The sequence below is a fragment of the Antechinus flavipes genome, chromosome 1 (assembly GCF_016432865.1).
Source record: "Antechinus flavipes isolate AdamAnt ecotype Samford, QLD, Australia chromosome 1, AdamAnt_v2, whole genome shotgun sequence".
NCBI classification, from domain to species: domain Eukaryota; kingdom Metazoa; phylum Chordata; class Mammalia; order Dasyuromorphia; family Dasyuridae; genus Antechinus; species Antechinus flavipes.
The window spans coordinates 725158023-725174232 of NC_067398.1; the positions used below are offsets into that span (position 1 = coordinate 725158023).

A 16210-nucleotide genomic window follows, 5' to 3' on the forward strand; every position below is an offset into this window, starting at 1 on the left:
TGTATGAATTCTTTTTCTGTATTTTATTATTTCTGTGTCTCCTCTATGATCTGTTTAATATGTGCAGGCTCATATCTACTTGAGCCTTGGCCAGCTAGAAACGTATTTACTTAACCTGAGCTGATGACATTTATTGATATTTGACATTTATCGAAAAAAATGCTTGATTAAGCCTGAAGGCCTGATTTTCTGTTTCCCAGAAATCAGGAGATTTCAGGGAAACAGAAACCTTCCATTCCAATCTCCCCAAATAGCAAAAACCAATTAGATGCCTCCCCCTCCCCTTCTCAATGCTCTCTTACTTGGGATGTGATTTCTTGTATAAAAGCTATGTATCTTTACTACTTCTTTAGCCCTCCTACCCCGAGCTTTCTCTTTCTTATCTCGCGATGGATAGGCTCATCCTCCGGAGGTTTTCAATAAGCAACTTTTCTGCCTTCTACTGAGTGATCTCTGAGTAGTCATTTTGGGTAAGGGTCTTCTACATCCCTCACACTCCCCACCCCTTCCCCACCTTGCTAACAATAACCACCACCGAGTCTCAACTTAGAAAGGCCCGGCTCCAATTCTTCCTCTGACTTCTCCTGCTCCGTGTACCCGCGCGTGGCTCTAAAACTCAGAGCAGCACATTGACCTCAGGAGCGGGAGTTTGCTGTTTACACTATTGAAGTTGGAGGTGTGGTCCAAAAATAACGATAATAACCAGGGTTTCGGGTTCAGCGCTGTGCCCTAGGTTGTGCCCAGCTCTCGGTGCGGAGCGCTGTCCTCGGTGCTGGAGGAGAACCCCGGGGCTGAAGAAGCTGGGGTGTCCTCTAATAACCAGGGTTTCGGGTTCAGCGCTGTGCCCTAGGTTGTGCCCAGCTTCGGTGCGGAGCGCTGTCCTCGGTGCTGGAGGAGAACCCCGGAGCTGGAGAAGCGGGGGTGTCCTCTAATAACCAGGGTTTCGGGTTCAGCGCTGTGCCCTAGGTTGTGCCCAGCTCTCGGTGCGGAGCGCTGTCCTCGGTGCTGGAGGAGAACCCCGGAGCTGGAGAAGCGGGGGTGTCCTCTAATAACCAGGGTTTCGGGTTCAGCGCTGTGCCCTAGGTTGTGCCCAGCTCTCGGTGCTGGAGGAGAATTCTGGAGCTGGAGAAGCTGGGGTTTCCTAATAATCAGGGTTTCGGATTCAGCACAGCGCTCTTGGCCGTGCCCAGCTCTAAGTGCAGAACGCTGTCCTTGGTGCTGGAAGAGAACCCCGGGGCTGAAGAAGCTGGAGCGCCCTTCTGCTTCTAGTTTAGATCCACACAGGGACAAGAAGGAACATTGCGGGGGTGTCCAAAGTAACTGGTCCCCCGAGAAGTTGGGCAGAGGTCCACTGGGTCCTGGGTCTTCCCCAAACTCCCATTTAAAATGTAGGTCTTTGACTAACACTTCCTCCCTGCCCTCATGAAGCTGACCAGCTCTCAGAGGATAAGACTCCAAATATGACTAGTCAACATTTATTAAATGACTTCTATGTGCCAGGCACTATGCCAAGTTCTGGGGATACAAAGAAAAGCAAAGAGCAGGCTCTGTTCTCAAAGGGTTTCCAATCTGACAACATTCAAACACCTGCATTCACACAAGGTTTCAGATATTATGGTCCTCTTCGAGAATGAGGGATAAACAACTTGTGAGGAGGAGGAGCTGCCCCATTGGGGACCCAACTGACCAGTTCCAATTGGACAATGCAGCTTCTTCTTCCTTCTTCCTTCCTTCCTTTCGTCCCTCCCTCTCTCCTCTCCTGTCCCACAGAGGAAACCATACTCTTTATCTGGGCCCAAAGGAATATAAATTTTGATTGCTCAAGATACCTTAGGTTTGACCAGCTAGATTTCCTTTTTAAAGATCATGTCATAAATCCAAATCACTCTGGTTCTCATTGATGAGCCACAATAGGTCCCAGCTCAAGCCTCACTTGGTCCTTGTTTGAATCTTGATGGCTCTGAGTGTAAATGGCCAGAAATCCTGAGGGTTTTTCCTACCGAGTTGGTTTTGATGTTGTTTTTTGACTAAGAGAAATAATTCTTTGCCTTATTTTTACCTAGTCTTAATCATTGAATGTATGTTGACTCAGTCAAACTGAGACATGTTAAAGACCTTATCTTGAAAAGGCCAAGGTATCCCATTGCATCCAGGGCCATCTCCAGTTGTCTCCATCTATATCTTGCCACTGGACCCAAATGACTTTAAAGAGTGAGGCAGGTGATTTTGTACAGCCCTCCCTTTCTTAAATCCAATTCACTTGCAAGTCATGATATCCCCTTCCTGATGTCATTGGTCCTCTTCAAGAAAGAAGGACAAGCAAAAAGTGAACAATTTCTGGGGAATGATTAGACATTTTATATTTCACCTCCATTGTCCAAACATTTCTGCTAGTAAAAGGCTAGCTTTGGGTTGCTGATCCACTTGCTAGTAGCCATTCTCTTTAATGCAGGATTTTCTCTGTAATCAGTGAGCTCTAACTTGATGGGATCCAGGTCTGCTGCACAAACTGTGTCCCCTACTCCTCTTACAATAAAATATAAACTCCTTTGCTTATTCACCAGATTCCTTGCAAATCTGGACATTTTTACACCAAGAATAATGTAAAATGCCCTACCCAGAACAGAAACACCAATTGTACAGACAGCTGGGGGCAGCTCCATGTGGGAGAGGCAGTGAGGAAGAGAACACCCACTAGTCACCATCTAACCCCTCCTTGGAAATTCTAGAAGGAGGGCTTACTCTCAGCATTACCTGCTCATCCTTAAGGGAGTCAGCAAAATGGTGAGCCTCAAGTTGTTCCTTCTTTTAACCGATACTCAACCCAGCCTCCACTGATCTAAGAGACCAATCAGGAATGGTCACCATATGGCCAGAAGAAGGCTCCAAAATTGCATTCAGCCAGAACCAGGAAGGATATCTCTGAACATCCTGTGTGGATGGCAGCCCTTGCTACAACTAGATAAAAAAAAAACTTTATCAAAAGAATATTAAAGAATTGTAGAATAGATACTATAAGCAATTTAAAAGAGCAAGGGCTGTTGACCTATCATACCCATCAGATATTTGGAGAAAGGAGGGATTTATGATCAAAGAAGAACAGAGAACATTATGAAGTGCAAATTGGACAACTTTGATTACATTAAATTAAAAAGGTTTTGCACAAACAAAACAAACACAGCCAAGATTAAAAGGGAAGCCCAAAGCTGGGAGGAAATGTTTTCAGCCAATGTTTCTGATAAAAGTCTCATTTCTTAAAAATATAAAGGACTGTGTGAAATTGATAAGAATACAAGTCATTGCCCAATTGATAAATGGTCAAAGGATATGAACAGATAATTTTCAGATGAAGCCATCTATAGTCATCTGAAAAAATGCTTTAAATCACTATTGATTACAGAAATGCAAAGTAAAACGAGTCTAAGGTACCAACTCATACCTCTCAGATGACAGGAAAAGATAATGATAAATATAGGAGGGGATGTGGAAAAACTGGGACACTAATGCATTGTTGGTGGAATTGTGAAATGATCCAACCATTCAGGAGAACAATTTAGAACTATGCCCAAATGGCTATAAAACTGGGCATATATTTTGAACCAGCAGTGCCATCACTGGATTTGGATATTCCAAACAAATCAAAGAAAGGAAGGAAAAGAACCCACATTTGCAAAAAATATTTGTAGCAGCTCTTTGTGGTGACAAAAAAAAAATTGGAAAATGAGTGAATGTCCATCAGTTAGGGAATGGCTGAATTAGTTGTGGCATATGAAGGTAGTGGGATATTATTATTCTATAAAATATGATGAAAAATCTGATTTTAAAAAGTCCTGGAAAGATTTATATGAACTGCTGCTGAGCAAAACAAGCAGAAGCAGGAATAATTGTACATAGTAACAGCAAAACTGTGCAATGGTCAGCTATGACAGACTTGGTTCTTCAATGGTTCAGTGATGCAAGGAAATCCCAATAAACTTTGGATGGAAAACATAATCCACATTCTGAGAGAGAATGTAAACCAACCCATGCTGTATTCATTTTTTTCTTCTGTTTTATTTTTCTCATGGTTTTTCCCTTTTGTTTTAATTCATAAGGAAATGTGTTTTTAAAAATAGATGTGCATGTATAATCAAAAAAATGTTTTTATGTGTAACTGGGGAAAACAAAAATAAATGAAATTCAATTTAAAAAGAATTGTAGAATAAAGATAAATGCAAAATAGTCCAATGCAATCCAGATTGAAAGTGAGAATATTAGAAGTACTCTAGCAGAAGAAATCAGGAAAGGCTTCATGGAGGAGATAATGTTTGTACTGCCTCTTAAAGCAATACAGAGAAGGAAAGAGTACATTCTAGGCAACAGAGATAACAGGGCACAGAGAACAGACCAGTGTGGGAAGGAGGAAAATGTATAATGAGGCATCCAAATTCGGAAGAGCTTTGAAAGACAACCGAGGAGCATGGATTATTGAATGACACAGCTAGATCTGAATCTCAGGAAAAATCACAGCAGTATAGAGAATGGATTAAAGAGAGACATGAGGCAGGTAGGCCAATTAGGAGACTAAAGCAGTTGTCATTTAGAGGACCTGCACTAAAGAGACAAATCCATGAATAACAAAGTGACTGATGGGTGTGGGGAGTACAGGGTGATCTGGAGGTTGGGAGACTCCAAAATGAACACTAGGGGTGCTCTCCATAGTGACATGGGTTTAATAGTGGGAAGGAATATTCTTTCAAAGAGTTCTTTTCCTCCCTCAGTGCTGCCTCTGACTTCTCCATTCCACCTGCTGCACAACTGCCGAGGTTATCATTCCCTCCCTGAGATGTATTTCCCATGAAAGTTGTTCACCAACTCTATTCCCCAAACCTCTATACTGCCACCAGGTTTTCTCACACATTGTAAGGAGGAGGGGCTACTCTTTGAAAGCCTTCTCTTCTCTTCTGCCATTTGCAGGATCCTGATCTTCTGGGACTAGCTTCAGGGGTTCCCCACTCCACACAGGTTTCCCAGTACTTCCCTCAGTTATTGATTATTCTTTCAATTTATTGGTTTTCCCAGTAGAATGTGAGGTCCTTGACAATGGTGTCGATCCTCAGCACTTCACACATAATCAATAAAAAGATACGGCACTGAAAAAAGTTTGGGAGCCAGATCAACAGGAAGGCGGGTGAACATTTCTGGCCCTGGCCTCTCATGGTTTCCATTTTCTTCCCCAACTCTGCCTTCCTCAAGAAGAGATAACTTGGAAGAGAAGAGGATAGCCCCAGTTCTCCTAGCAGCCAGGGCCCACCAGGTGAGTGTTTTTTTTTTCTTTTTCTAGAATATGAACTCAGCAGCTCATATATTATCTCATTGTTACTGTATTCTTTTTTTTTATACTTATAACGTTTTATTGACAGAACCCATGCCTGAGTAATTTTTTTTTACAAAATTATCCCTTGCACTCACTTCTGTTCCGACTTTACCCCTCTTTCCCTCCACCCCTTCCCCAGATGTGAAGCAGTCCCATACATGTCAAATATGTCACAGTATATCCTAGATATAATATATGTGTGCAGAACCAAAAAGTTCTCTTGTTGCACAAGAAGATTGGATTCAGAAGGTAAAAATAACCCAGGAAGGAAAACAAAAATGCAAACAGTTTGCATTCATTTCCCAGTGTTCTTTCTTTGGGTGTAGCAGTAGGGCAAGGACTCTGCCTAGTTTGTTGGGAATTGAGCGGAGGACTGTGTATGCAAATAGGAAGTATCATTCTGGTTTGATGTGGGAAGGGGTGTTTAGTGGGTTGGCTGGTGAGAAGTTGTCTGGTCCATCATTGACCAATTGGAATTGAGTTAGATCTCTTTGTCAAAGAAATCCACTTCCTTCAGAATACATCCTCATACAGTATTGTTGTTGAAATATATAATGACCTCCTGGTTCTGCTCATTTCACTTAGCATCATGTTACTGTATTCTTTAATGAATGTTTTATTCTTTTTAAATGATGTAACTGTTTAATTCCCCAAATTATACACAAAGGCAATTTTTAAATTTTGAGTTCCAAATTCTCTCCTTCCATTTCTCTCCTCCCTCCACATTGAGAGGATAAGCAGTTTGGTATCAGTTATACATGTATAATTATACAAAACCTATTCCTACACTAGTCATATGGGGAAAAAACATCACCCTCCCAAAAAGGAATATCTATCTATCTATAGATATAGATATAGATATATAGATATAGATATAGATAGTTGCTTATTTAACCCATTTTGATGTGAGTAGATTTTCAGAACTAGAACCCTCCTCCCTTCTCTAATCCTTTGTATCTATTCTTCCTCTGCACCTCATTAATATAACAATTACTTTTTTACCTCAACTGACAAATAGCGATCCGAAAAGGTTTCTGACAGCATAGGCCCCGGGGTCGATGCTTCGGAAGGTGACACACGGAAGCATGAGGACAGATTGTGAACTACCAGGTCCCCGGGTGTCAGGATGTGGGGGACGGCGGGGTGCAAGCCCGCAGAGGGGAGCCTGAGGAAACTGCACCCGTGGGCTTGGGCCTTTGGGATCCCAGGATCGGAGAAGATCCCGTGAGCATTTCCAAGGCTAGCATCAGCAGGGGCAGCCGGGCATTTTTCCACAGCTTTGAGGAGTCTGGAAGGGAAAGGGAAGAGCTGGGATCGCAAAAGCTGCCGTGTTAACAGGAGAGAAAGCCCGCCAAGATTGGCGGGGGAGCCATGGGAAAGGCATTGATGTGCCCCATCCAGGAACAACGCCAGAGCTGACTTAAGGGGGCTTGGAGTCAGGGGCGGGGGGGAACCACTCTTACCTCTGCTACCATGGGCCAGCTGCTTAGAGCTCCGATTTCCTCGTTTGTAAAATGGGGAGAACAAGTCTGCTGAGGGGATCAAATGGTGAGCTAATGTGTAAAACGCTCCAAAAAAAAAAAAAAAAAAACTCTTAACGTGTGTCATAAATGCCGGCTGTCCTTACTCCAGGGACATCTAGCTGGCTCGGCCGGAGTCAGGAGACCCGTGCTGGCTGTGTGACTCTGAATAAGTTACTTCACCTGTTTGCCTTGATTTTCTTCAATAGATAATAGGGATGCCCTTGTCTCATCCAATGGGATGAGCTCAGCCTAGAGCTGACGCCGTGTGACATAGGGTAATGCTAAACAGTAAGCAAAGTGAGACGTCAGACAATATTCATTCGAATTCCTAATTCTTGGGAGTAAATTGTACTTGACTGGCATAGGACATTCTTTATGGGTCTATTTCATTCAGACGAGGAAGGATGAGTTGATGGGAGTGAATGAGGGGCTGCCCCCAAGCTCTCCCCCTCTCCCCAGTCTTCAGTCTCTTCCCATCCCCTTGCTCCTTCCCTGAAGCCTACAAATACACCTGAGTGGCCTGGTCCCTAAACACCCTCCCTGGCGCTATCACCCCCAGGCACTGGCTCTTACTACCTCCCCCCTCCCCTGGGGCCATCACCCTCAGGTTTTATCTCTAAATACCCCCGCCTTTCCCTCCTGCTCCTAAGTTGCTGGGAAAGTGAAATATGATGACAAAATGCTTAACACCGATCCTGGTGGGCGCCATATGCATGCATTATTCCTTTTTCTTCCCCTTCCTGCTTCACCCCTTTCTCAGCCAGACTCCCCGGAAAAGCTGGCGCACTTGTGGCTCCCACATCCTTCCTCTTTACAAATCTTGATTTTAGCACTGAATGCATAAACGTGTTAGATGTTGAATTTAACTAACAGCAAATAAAGTGAGCATTTCCATATCAAAGCAAAGTTAGAAAAGACTTTAAATAGGAAATCTTGATTCTGTATGGCGTTTTTCCTTTTAAGTATATAATCAATCCAACTGCTTGTGTTCTCTTATGATCTTTTGTGCATTTAACATTAATCATCTTTCCTTTTCTTTTTTGGAAGGGAGGCGCAGTCCTATCTATTGACTGCTCAGTCATTCTCCCTCTTCCCACCTTCCCTCCATTAAACAAAGACAGAATTAGGTAATAAGCACTCGTGGTGGAGCAAAACAAATCCCCGAATTTGACTTGGCCAGAAATGCCTATTTCTGCACTTTGAGTTCATCATCTCATTGGTTCTCTGGAACCATTGATCTGGGTTCTTAAGTCTTTCAAAGTTGTCAAATGAGCTTTTCATAAGAAAATATGAAATTGCAGTAAGAACAACTACAGAATGTATAAACATCTGGAAGTTTTCCTGCTAAAACACTAGAAAGACAATAGAGATTCTGATTCTAAAACTAGAAAACACTTGGGAAACAAAAGAAGACATATAACCACAGAGATCTTAATTGGTCATGGTTGAGCCATGCTAATAAAATAAAAACAAAAGGATACCTGTTGGGATACACGGGAGCCATCTGACGGTGGCTGCTGGAGGTCCAACCCAGAATGGATCTCCTCTTGTGAGAGGATAACACAAGGAGACTGAGAGGCAGTTGCTGTTCCCTGACCTCTCCGATTGAAAGGCCATTGCACTGTCTGACCTCTCTCCTCCTCCCTCTACTTACAATTTATCTCAGTCTGCAATACCTTGTGTCAGCAAAGGCTGCCCTGCAATTCCTTCAGATGCTGTGATCCACAGCTGTGAAGGCTCTCAGAGAATTGATCTGTCCTTTAACAGATACCCAAATTAATTCCCAAATTTGTTCTCATAGCAATCAATATGCCAAGTGATTTCTTTATAGAAATGGACAAAATAAAATTCATTTTGATGGAAAAATCAAGCATCTTAAGGGGAATGGGAGGAGTCATTATGAAAGAGACTTGGGTGCACCAGTTTTCTTTTCTTTTTAATAGCTTTTTATTTACAAGTTATAGGTATGGATAATTTTACAGCATTGATAATTGCCGAACCTTTTGTTCCAAATTTTCCCCTCCTTCCCTGCACCCCCTCCCCTAGATGGCAGGATGACCAATAACTGTTAAATATATTAAAGTATAAATTAGATACACAATAAGTATACATGACCGAACCGTTATTTTGCTGTACAAAAAGAATCAGACTCTGAGATATTGTACAATTAGCCTGTGAAGGAAATAAAAATGCAGGTAGGCAAAAATATAGGGATTGGGAATTCCGTGTAATGGTTCTTAGTCATCTCCCAGAGTTCTTTCGCTGGGTGTAGCTGGTTCAGATCATTACTGCTCTATTGGAACTGATTTGGTTCATCTCACTGATGGCCAGGTCCATCAGAATTGATCATCATATAGTATTGTTGTTGAAGTATATAATGATCTCCCAGCCCTGCTCATTTCACTCAGCATCAGTTCGTGTAAGTCTCTCCAGGCCTTTCTGAAATCGTCCTGTTGGTCATTTCTTACCAAACAATAATATTCCATAACATTCATATACCACAATTTATTCAGCCATTCTCCAATTGATGGGCATCCACTCAGTTTGTAGCCCACTACAAAGAGGGCTGCCACAAACATTTTGGCACATGTGGGTCCCTTTCCCTTCTTTATGATCTCTTTGGGATAGAAGCCCAGTAGTAGCACTGCTGGATCAAAGGGTAGGGTGCACCAGTTTTCAAAGACAATGATCATGTAAAACTTTAAAATAGAAAAGTTGTTCAGTGGAGTGAAAAGGCAGACAAAACCCACAAGCAACCTAACTCACAGCTTAGGGTTCAATAAAACCCAAGCACAATGGGGTGAGGACATCCTGTTAGATCGAAAACCAGTAGAAATCAGGCAGAAATCGAAAGCATTGCCTTAAATCCGTGATCTTTTAATGGACTTTGCCTTTTATATGTTCTATTTTGCTCCTGCATCCTTCCTTCTCTGGACTTTTGTTCTGCTATTCATTCCTGATTCTCCTCTGTCTCTGTGCTGGACCCACGTCCAAGTCATAAGCATTAAATAGGGATCAGGAAATTAGCACCTACTATGTGCCAGGTCCTATGTCAAGCACTAGGGTTGAAAAGGCAAAAAACAGCCCCTATTCTCAAAGAGCTCACAATGTGCTGGGAGAGCCAATATGCAAACAACTTTCTATCCAGGATAAAGTAGAGATTCTCTCGGAGGAAAAGCACGAAGATTGAGGACTGGGAAAGGCTTCTCTCACAAAAGGCTGGGAAACTCGGGGGCAGCCAGGAAAGAGAAGAGGAAGAGATGAGAGGGGACCAGGCTCTCTCTCCAGGGTTCCATCATATCTGTGTGCGGATGACTACAGAGAGATTCAGCCCCAGCCTCACCTAGTGCTCATTAAGCATGCTCACCTGGATCGGAAACCAGCAGGTCCAGAACAGAGCTCTCTCCTCTTTTCCCCAAACTCCAGCCCTGGTCAGTCATTGCTCTCTCCCCGTGGCCCAGGTTTAAGCAGACTCCTCAGCCTCGGTGTATGTATCTGCCAAAGCTTATCCTTTCTCTCTCTTCTCCATTCATCCAAGCACCTTTGGAGGGCGGCCCAATTGCAAGAGTGTCCTCCTGGACCTCCCTGCCTCCAATTTGCTCTCTCACCCACCCTCCACCCAGCTGAAGAAGTGGGTTTTCCTAAAGTACCTCCTTGCCCTCTATGCTAGCTCTGGAAGTTCCAGTGAATACGGATGAGAGCTGCATTTTGGCCTTCGCAGCCCTCTCCCACTTGGCCCCATGCTCCCTTTCCAGCCTTCCCACAAGGCTTCTGCCCTCTCCAGCTCAGCCCCATGACCTGCCTGTCTCCCCCACAGCTGAAAAGCGTTCCCCCCTCACCTGCACCCCGAGGAACCCCTGATTTCCTTCAGGACTTGGCTCAAACATCACCTGAGACAAACTAAAACCCCAAGAGACAGTTTCTGGGTAATTAATAATTAATGTGTTCATTAGGGTAGCCAACAACCCACAGACGGAGGAACAGTGGTCTCTCTCTCGGTAACCTCAGACAAAGACCAGGAAGAGGGAGTGCCTTAATACTTTTGGAAAAGTGGGTGGCCCCGACAGGTGGAGATCGACCCTGACTGGTGGAGAGTGGGGGGGGGGGGTCCACATTTATGAGGGAAGCCAAATGAGGAAGATGGACGTTTATTTGTCTTTAGAACGCCCAAACTTGACGTTGGAGAAAGGATGGCCAAATGCTGCCTCCTATCATAGAGGATGGAACCCTGGGAAGTGGAATGCTCCATGCTGTCAGAGAGTCTTAAGTATGGCTTTCTCGGGCTTTCTTTTCCCTTTGTTCCAAGGAAAGTCTCACTGCCCAGGGTAAGACAGACAATTTGTCTGAATATATTTGTTAATCAGTGTGAGCTAAAAGCAACAACTTTTGATGACTGGCACCTTACAGACATTAACAGTTGTTTTTAACTTTTTTTTTTCAAAGCAAACAGTGGAAGTCCTGGATGGCTGCCATGAAAATTTTCCTCCTTGTGCCCCCAGGCCCTGATGTTTATATTTTGAGTATATTTTATTTTGGGTTATTTTTGCTTGGCAGTTCCCCCCCCCCATTTTAATTTAGAAAATTACTTTGGCACAAATATAAAAAGTAGTATACACATAAATATACAAATACACATTTATATTTACAGTCACCAATAAGGTCAAAAGCATAAAGAATCTCCAGGTAACTAAATATTCACGGACAGTTCGTGGGGTTTTCTTGGCGAAGATAATGGAAGGGGTTTCCACGTCATTCTCCAGTGTGACCCCATTTTACAGAAGAAGAACCGAGATGAACGAACTAAGTGACTTGCCCGGGATCCCACAGCTAGTGAGGGCAGGAGGTCATTTTGGAGCTTCACATCCCTGTCCAAGCCTGGAGCGCTACCTACTGCCCCACGCACCTGCCCTTACAGTGACTTCGGGAAGGAGAATGTTATAAAGCACAGGCAGCAGCCTCGGTCGCAGAAAATGGAGCACTAAGTGTGCACCCTTCTTCCTCCCCAGCCACGCCCCCCAAAGGATGGAGAAGGCGGAGGTTCAGGAAAGGCGGCTAATCCTTGCCTAGCTTTCCCTTACTTGTCGGCCCGACGGGGAAGGCAGAGGCCGCCCGGGGGGCGGGAGGACCACCAGGAGGGAGGGCGGGGTGGGGGTTCACGGGAACACCGCCCCCCCCGGGGTTAGGCCAGCGGGGTCATCCCCGTGCCCCCCGGACCACCGGCACCGCGGGCGGGCAGTTTGACCCGAGCCGCGCTGGCGTCCCGGAGGGGCCGTCCCGAGATTGCTGTGGGCCCGGGGAAGGTGGGAGTCAGGACGACCCTGCGACGCTGGGCACGTCACCGGGCCCCGGAGGGGCTCAGTTTCCTCCCCGACCCTGGCACACGTTAGGCGCTCTGCTCTCGTGCTCTTCTCGCCCTCGATCCGGGCTCCCCCGGGCGGCCACGCCCAGTCATCTCCTAGCCCGAAGAAGGCTCGCCCCCTCCGGGAGATCCGGTGCAGGGGCAGCCTTCTCCGGCTGGGGCCGTTGGGGTCTCCCCGCCCCGCAAGCACCGAGGCAGGCTCCCGGGGTCAGGAAAGTGAGCGTGTCAGTAGGGAAGGGGGAGACGTGACTCCCCTGAAAGGGCGGGGACACGCGGGCCTCCCGGGTCCAGAACCGCCGGCCCCGCTACCGGAGGCAGCTGTGCCGGGCATGAGCACACGGCGTCCCGGGCCTGCCTACTACATTTCCCAGAAGGCGTGAAATATTCAATCGGTGGTTACCAAGGAAATCGGGGCGAGAGGGAGGCGGTCAGAAAGACTCTTTCCCTGATTGGTCCAGAGGCCGTGACGGGCAGGACCAGAAGGACCGTGAGGAAGAGTAGCTAACGTCACTTCCGCTAAGTCCCCATCCTCGGCGGCTCCGCCGTCAGCTCCGTTCCTTCGGGCCCCGCCGTTCTGGGCTTCTGAATTCCTCGGTACGCTCGCAACCGTCTCGGCTGCACTCCGACCTCAGCCGCCATCACCGCCGGGGCTGCAGCCCTGCGTCCGCCCTGGGCTGGAGTGAGTAAGGGCCCGAGCCTAGGCTAGGGGGCCGGGCGGCGGGCTGGGGGGCGGGGCGGGCATCACTTGGTTTCGGAGCCCATTGGTCAGCCGGGTGGGGGAGGGGGAATGGTACAATAAGCCAATCAACAGTGCTGCTGCCCCCCCCGCCTCCTTTTTTTCGGCGCGCATGCGCTCTTCGGAAGCTAGCGCTCTTTCTGGGCCCTTCCTCTGCTGGGTGAAGCTGCGCCTGGTCCCGCCCCGGCGTCCCCTTTCATCTGGGTTGGGCCTCGCAGCGGTCTGAGGCGGTCCCATGAGGCTCCCCCCGACTCGTCCTGGCGCCTGGACCCGAGGCGTCCGGTCCTGCGAGGTGTCCCCTTCCCCCCGCCCCAGGGACTGCCGCGGCCAAGGTCACGTGCTCCCGGGCGCTGCCAGGCTTGGGCAGTGACACCTCCGCTAGCGAAGGTCACGTGGCTCCAAACCCTCCCCCCGGGGCTGCGGGACTCCGAGGATCGGCCATGGGATGGGGTGTGGACCCTCGGGGGCGGAGGACCCCGGGGGGAGAGGGGGGGGGGGGAGCCGAGGAGGCGGAGTCCTGGGGAGAAGAGCCCGGTCCTTTAGGAGTTAAGTATGTTAAGTGCGAGGAAGGCCCCTCCCCCGTCCCTCCAGTTCTGGGAAGGCCGAGAATAACCTTCATCAGCCGGGCGTTAGCTGGGCCCCGGCCCGGGCTGCCCATTAGCGTGCCCTGGGCCCCGAGCTCGTGCCGGCATTAGTGTGCCCTGGGCCCCGGCCCGGGCTTGTGCTGGGCATTAGCGTGCCCTGGGCCCCGAGCTCGTGCCGGTATTAGCGTGCCCTGGGCCCCGAGCTCGTGCCGGCATTAGTGTGCCCTGGGCCCCGGCCCGGGCTTGTGCTGGCCATTAGTGTGCCCTGGGCCCCGGCCCGGGCTGGCCATTAGTGTGCCCTGTGCCCCAGGCCAGGCTTGTGCTGGGCATTTGCTGTGCCCGGATGCTGTGATTAAGAACAGTTGAACCCGCTGTCCTGTGGGGTTGGAGGGAGCAGCGTGTCCATCGGCGTTGCCGGCGCTGGGGTCAGGACGGAAAGGAGCCTCGCGGAGCGGGCTCTGCGCCGGCCCCCAGTCGGCCTCTGAGACCCCGCCCGGCACTTTGGCGGGACTCCTCTGACCCAGCCCTAGTTTGGGAGTTGGGGGTCAGGTGACCTTTGTGCTGACCCCAGGGGAAGCAGTGGCTTCTGGCGTCCCTGCCCCGCGGTCCCGACTCTGCTGCTGCGGCCGAGGAGACCGCCCCCCCCCCCCCCCTCTGCACTTTGTGGCTGGCGCCAAGCAGAATCAGGCTCCCCACGGCCACCGCCTGGCACCGCCAGCCTCCGTGGGTGACCAAGCTCAGAGGAACCCCCCTCTGTCCCCCAGGTGCTCCCTGCAGCCCCGCCTCCTGTGTGGGCAGAGCCCCGCGGGGTCTCAGGGCGTGAGCTGCCAGGCTGTGCCAGAGCCATCTGTGGAGCAGGGGAGCCCGGCTGTCAGGGAGCCGCTGCTCAGGGCCCGGCTGCTGTGGCCGCGACCTCAAGAAGCGGGTGTTTTATTCCTGCATTTAGACCCGGGAACCTCGCCTTCCGGTGCCCATGCTGCCCGCAGCTCCCCCGTCCCACAGGCCCGCCGTCCCCACCTTCCTTTTGGGGCCTTTCCCGTTCTCTCTCTCCTCGGGGTTCAGCTCCGGTGCCAACTCCTCCGGCCAGAACCGCCATCCTCGCCGACCTCTCCCATATGTCACCTTATTTTGGCTTATTTCTGTCAGGTTTCGTCCCCCAGGAAAATGCCCACTTGCCTTCCGGCTTGGGTTCAGCCAGCAAGGAGTTAACTGTTGCCGTCCTTTTGAGGGTGGCCTCCCCCAGGCCACTCGGCCCTCTGGCAGACGGCACAGAAATGGCTGAGGGACCGACCCCTTGTTCTCGTTTCCCACATCTGGGGGTTCCCCTTTCTGTCCTGCCCCCCCAGGACCTGCTCCCCTCTCGCCTGGACAGTTGGAACAGCCGCCACTTGGTCTTCCTGCCTCATGTCCATCCCCATTCCACACTCCGAGTGAGCAGGGAGCTCCTCCCAGAGTGACCCCGGCCCCTGTCCTGTGCCTCCCTCAGCACCACCTCACTTGCCACCGCCCCAAGAAGCCTTTCCCAGTCCCACGTTCTGGCATGGCCGCTTCTGCCTCTCGCCTGAGCTTCAGAGCAGGGCCTTGGCTGCGGTTTCCCTGGATCCCAGGACTTCTGCACGTGGACCTCCGTCTAAGTGCTGACCGGGAGCCCCGGCCGCAGACGTCCCTGTCGGGGGAGCCCCATTTCTAGGAGGACTCGGGCGCTTCCTTTTATTTTTCTGTGCTAGTGAGCCCTTTTCTGTTCCTGATTATAGTTGGAACATTTTTGGTCTGATGCCAGTTTGGGCCTTTTTCTGGGGGAGAATGGGCCGCCTGCTTCTGCTCTGCTCAGAGCCGGTGGTGGACTTGAAGCTCCCTGAGGGCCAGAGTGAGTGGGGCCAGGGGAGGGCCCATGGAGTACGGGGTGGCCGCTTTCTCTCTAATCACTCCCTTTCTTTGCCAGCTCTGCCCTCTGACCAAGAGCCCTTCCTCAAGAAGCAACGACTCTTAAGGGGAAAGGAATGGCCCCTGTCTACCTGACCGCCCAGACGCAGCAGGTAAGGGGGCTCCCTCCCGAAGGAGCTATACGGGCGGTCGTGGCCAACCCACTCGCGCTTGGATGCCGTCGTTCTCCGCGTTCCGTCTCCTCATTGGTCGACATGTTTGTCACATCTGTTGGACATGATCCTCCCTGCCGATCTGCATCGCTGTAAACACTCACCAGCATCTCAGGGGGTCCCTGAGGAGGCGGGGATGGCTCAGTGGGTAGAGCAGTCGTTCCAGTGCTATCCAACTGTACAACCCCATTTGGGATTTTGTTTTCTTTCTTTCTTTTTTTAATTAAAACTTTTTTAAAAAAACACATGCATGGATAATTTTTTGAAATCCTTTGACCTTTACAAAACCTTGTGTTCTCCTAATTGGGGTTTTCTTGGCAAAGGCACTGGAATGATGGGCTGTTTCCTTCAGATCTGAGTTCAAATCCAACCTCAGACACTTCCTAGCTGTATGACCCTGGACAATCACTTCACATTATTTACCTCAGTTTCCTCATCTAGAGAAGGAAATGGCCAAACTTCTTGAGTATCTGCCAGCAAAACTGCAGATGGGGTTCTGGCTGAAAGGACAACAGCAGTAGAGTTGTATTTAGGCAATCTTCAGGATTCTCATTTA

At 49.0% G+C, this 16210-nt stretch overlaps 1 protein-coding gene across 1 annotated transcript in view; it reads left to right on the forward strand.

Annotated features, from left to right (window-relative positions):
• Positions 1-10902: 10902 nt before the first annotated feature.
• LOC127545838 (zinc finger protein 184-like) overlaps positions 10903-16210 on the forward strand; it is a 29299-nt gene continuing 23991 nt past the window's right edge. The window contains exons 1-2 of the mRNA XM_051973331.1: positions 10903-12917; positions 15501-15594. Of these exons, the coding sequence (XP_051829291.1) occupies positions 15559-15594 (36 nt within the window). The 5' untranslated portion in view covers positions 10903-12917; positions 15501-15558. The remainder of the gene's footprint in view (positions 12918-15500; positions 15595-16210) is intronic.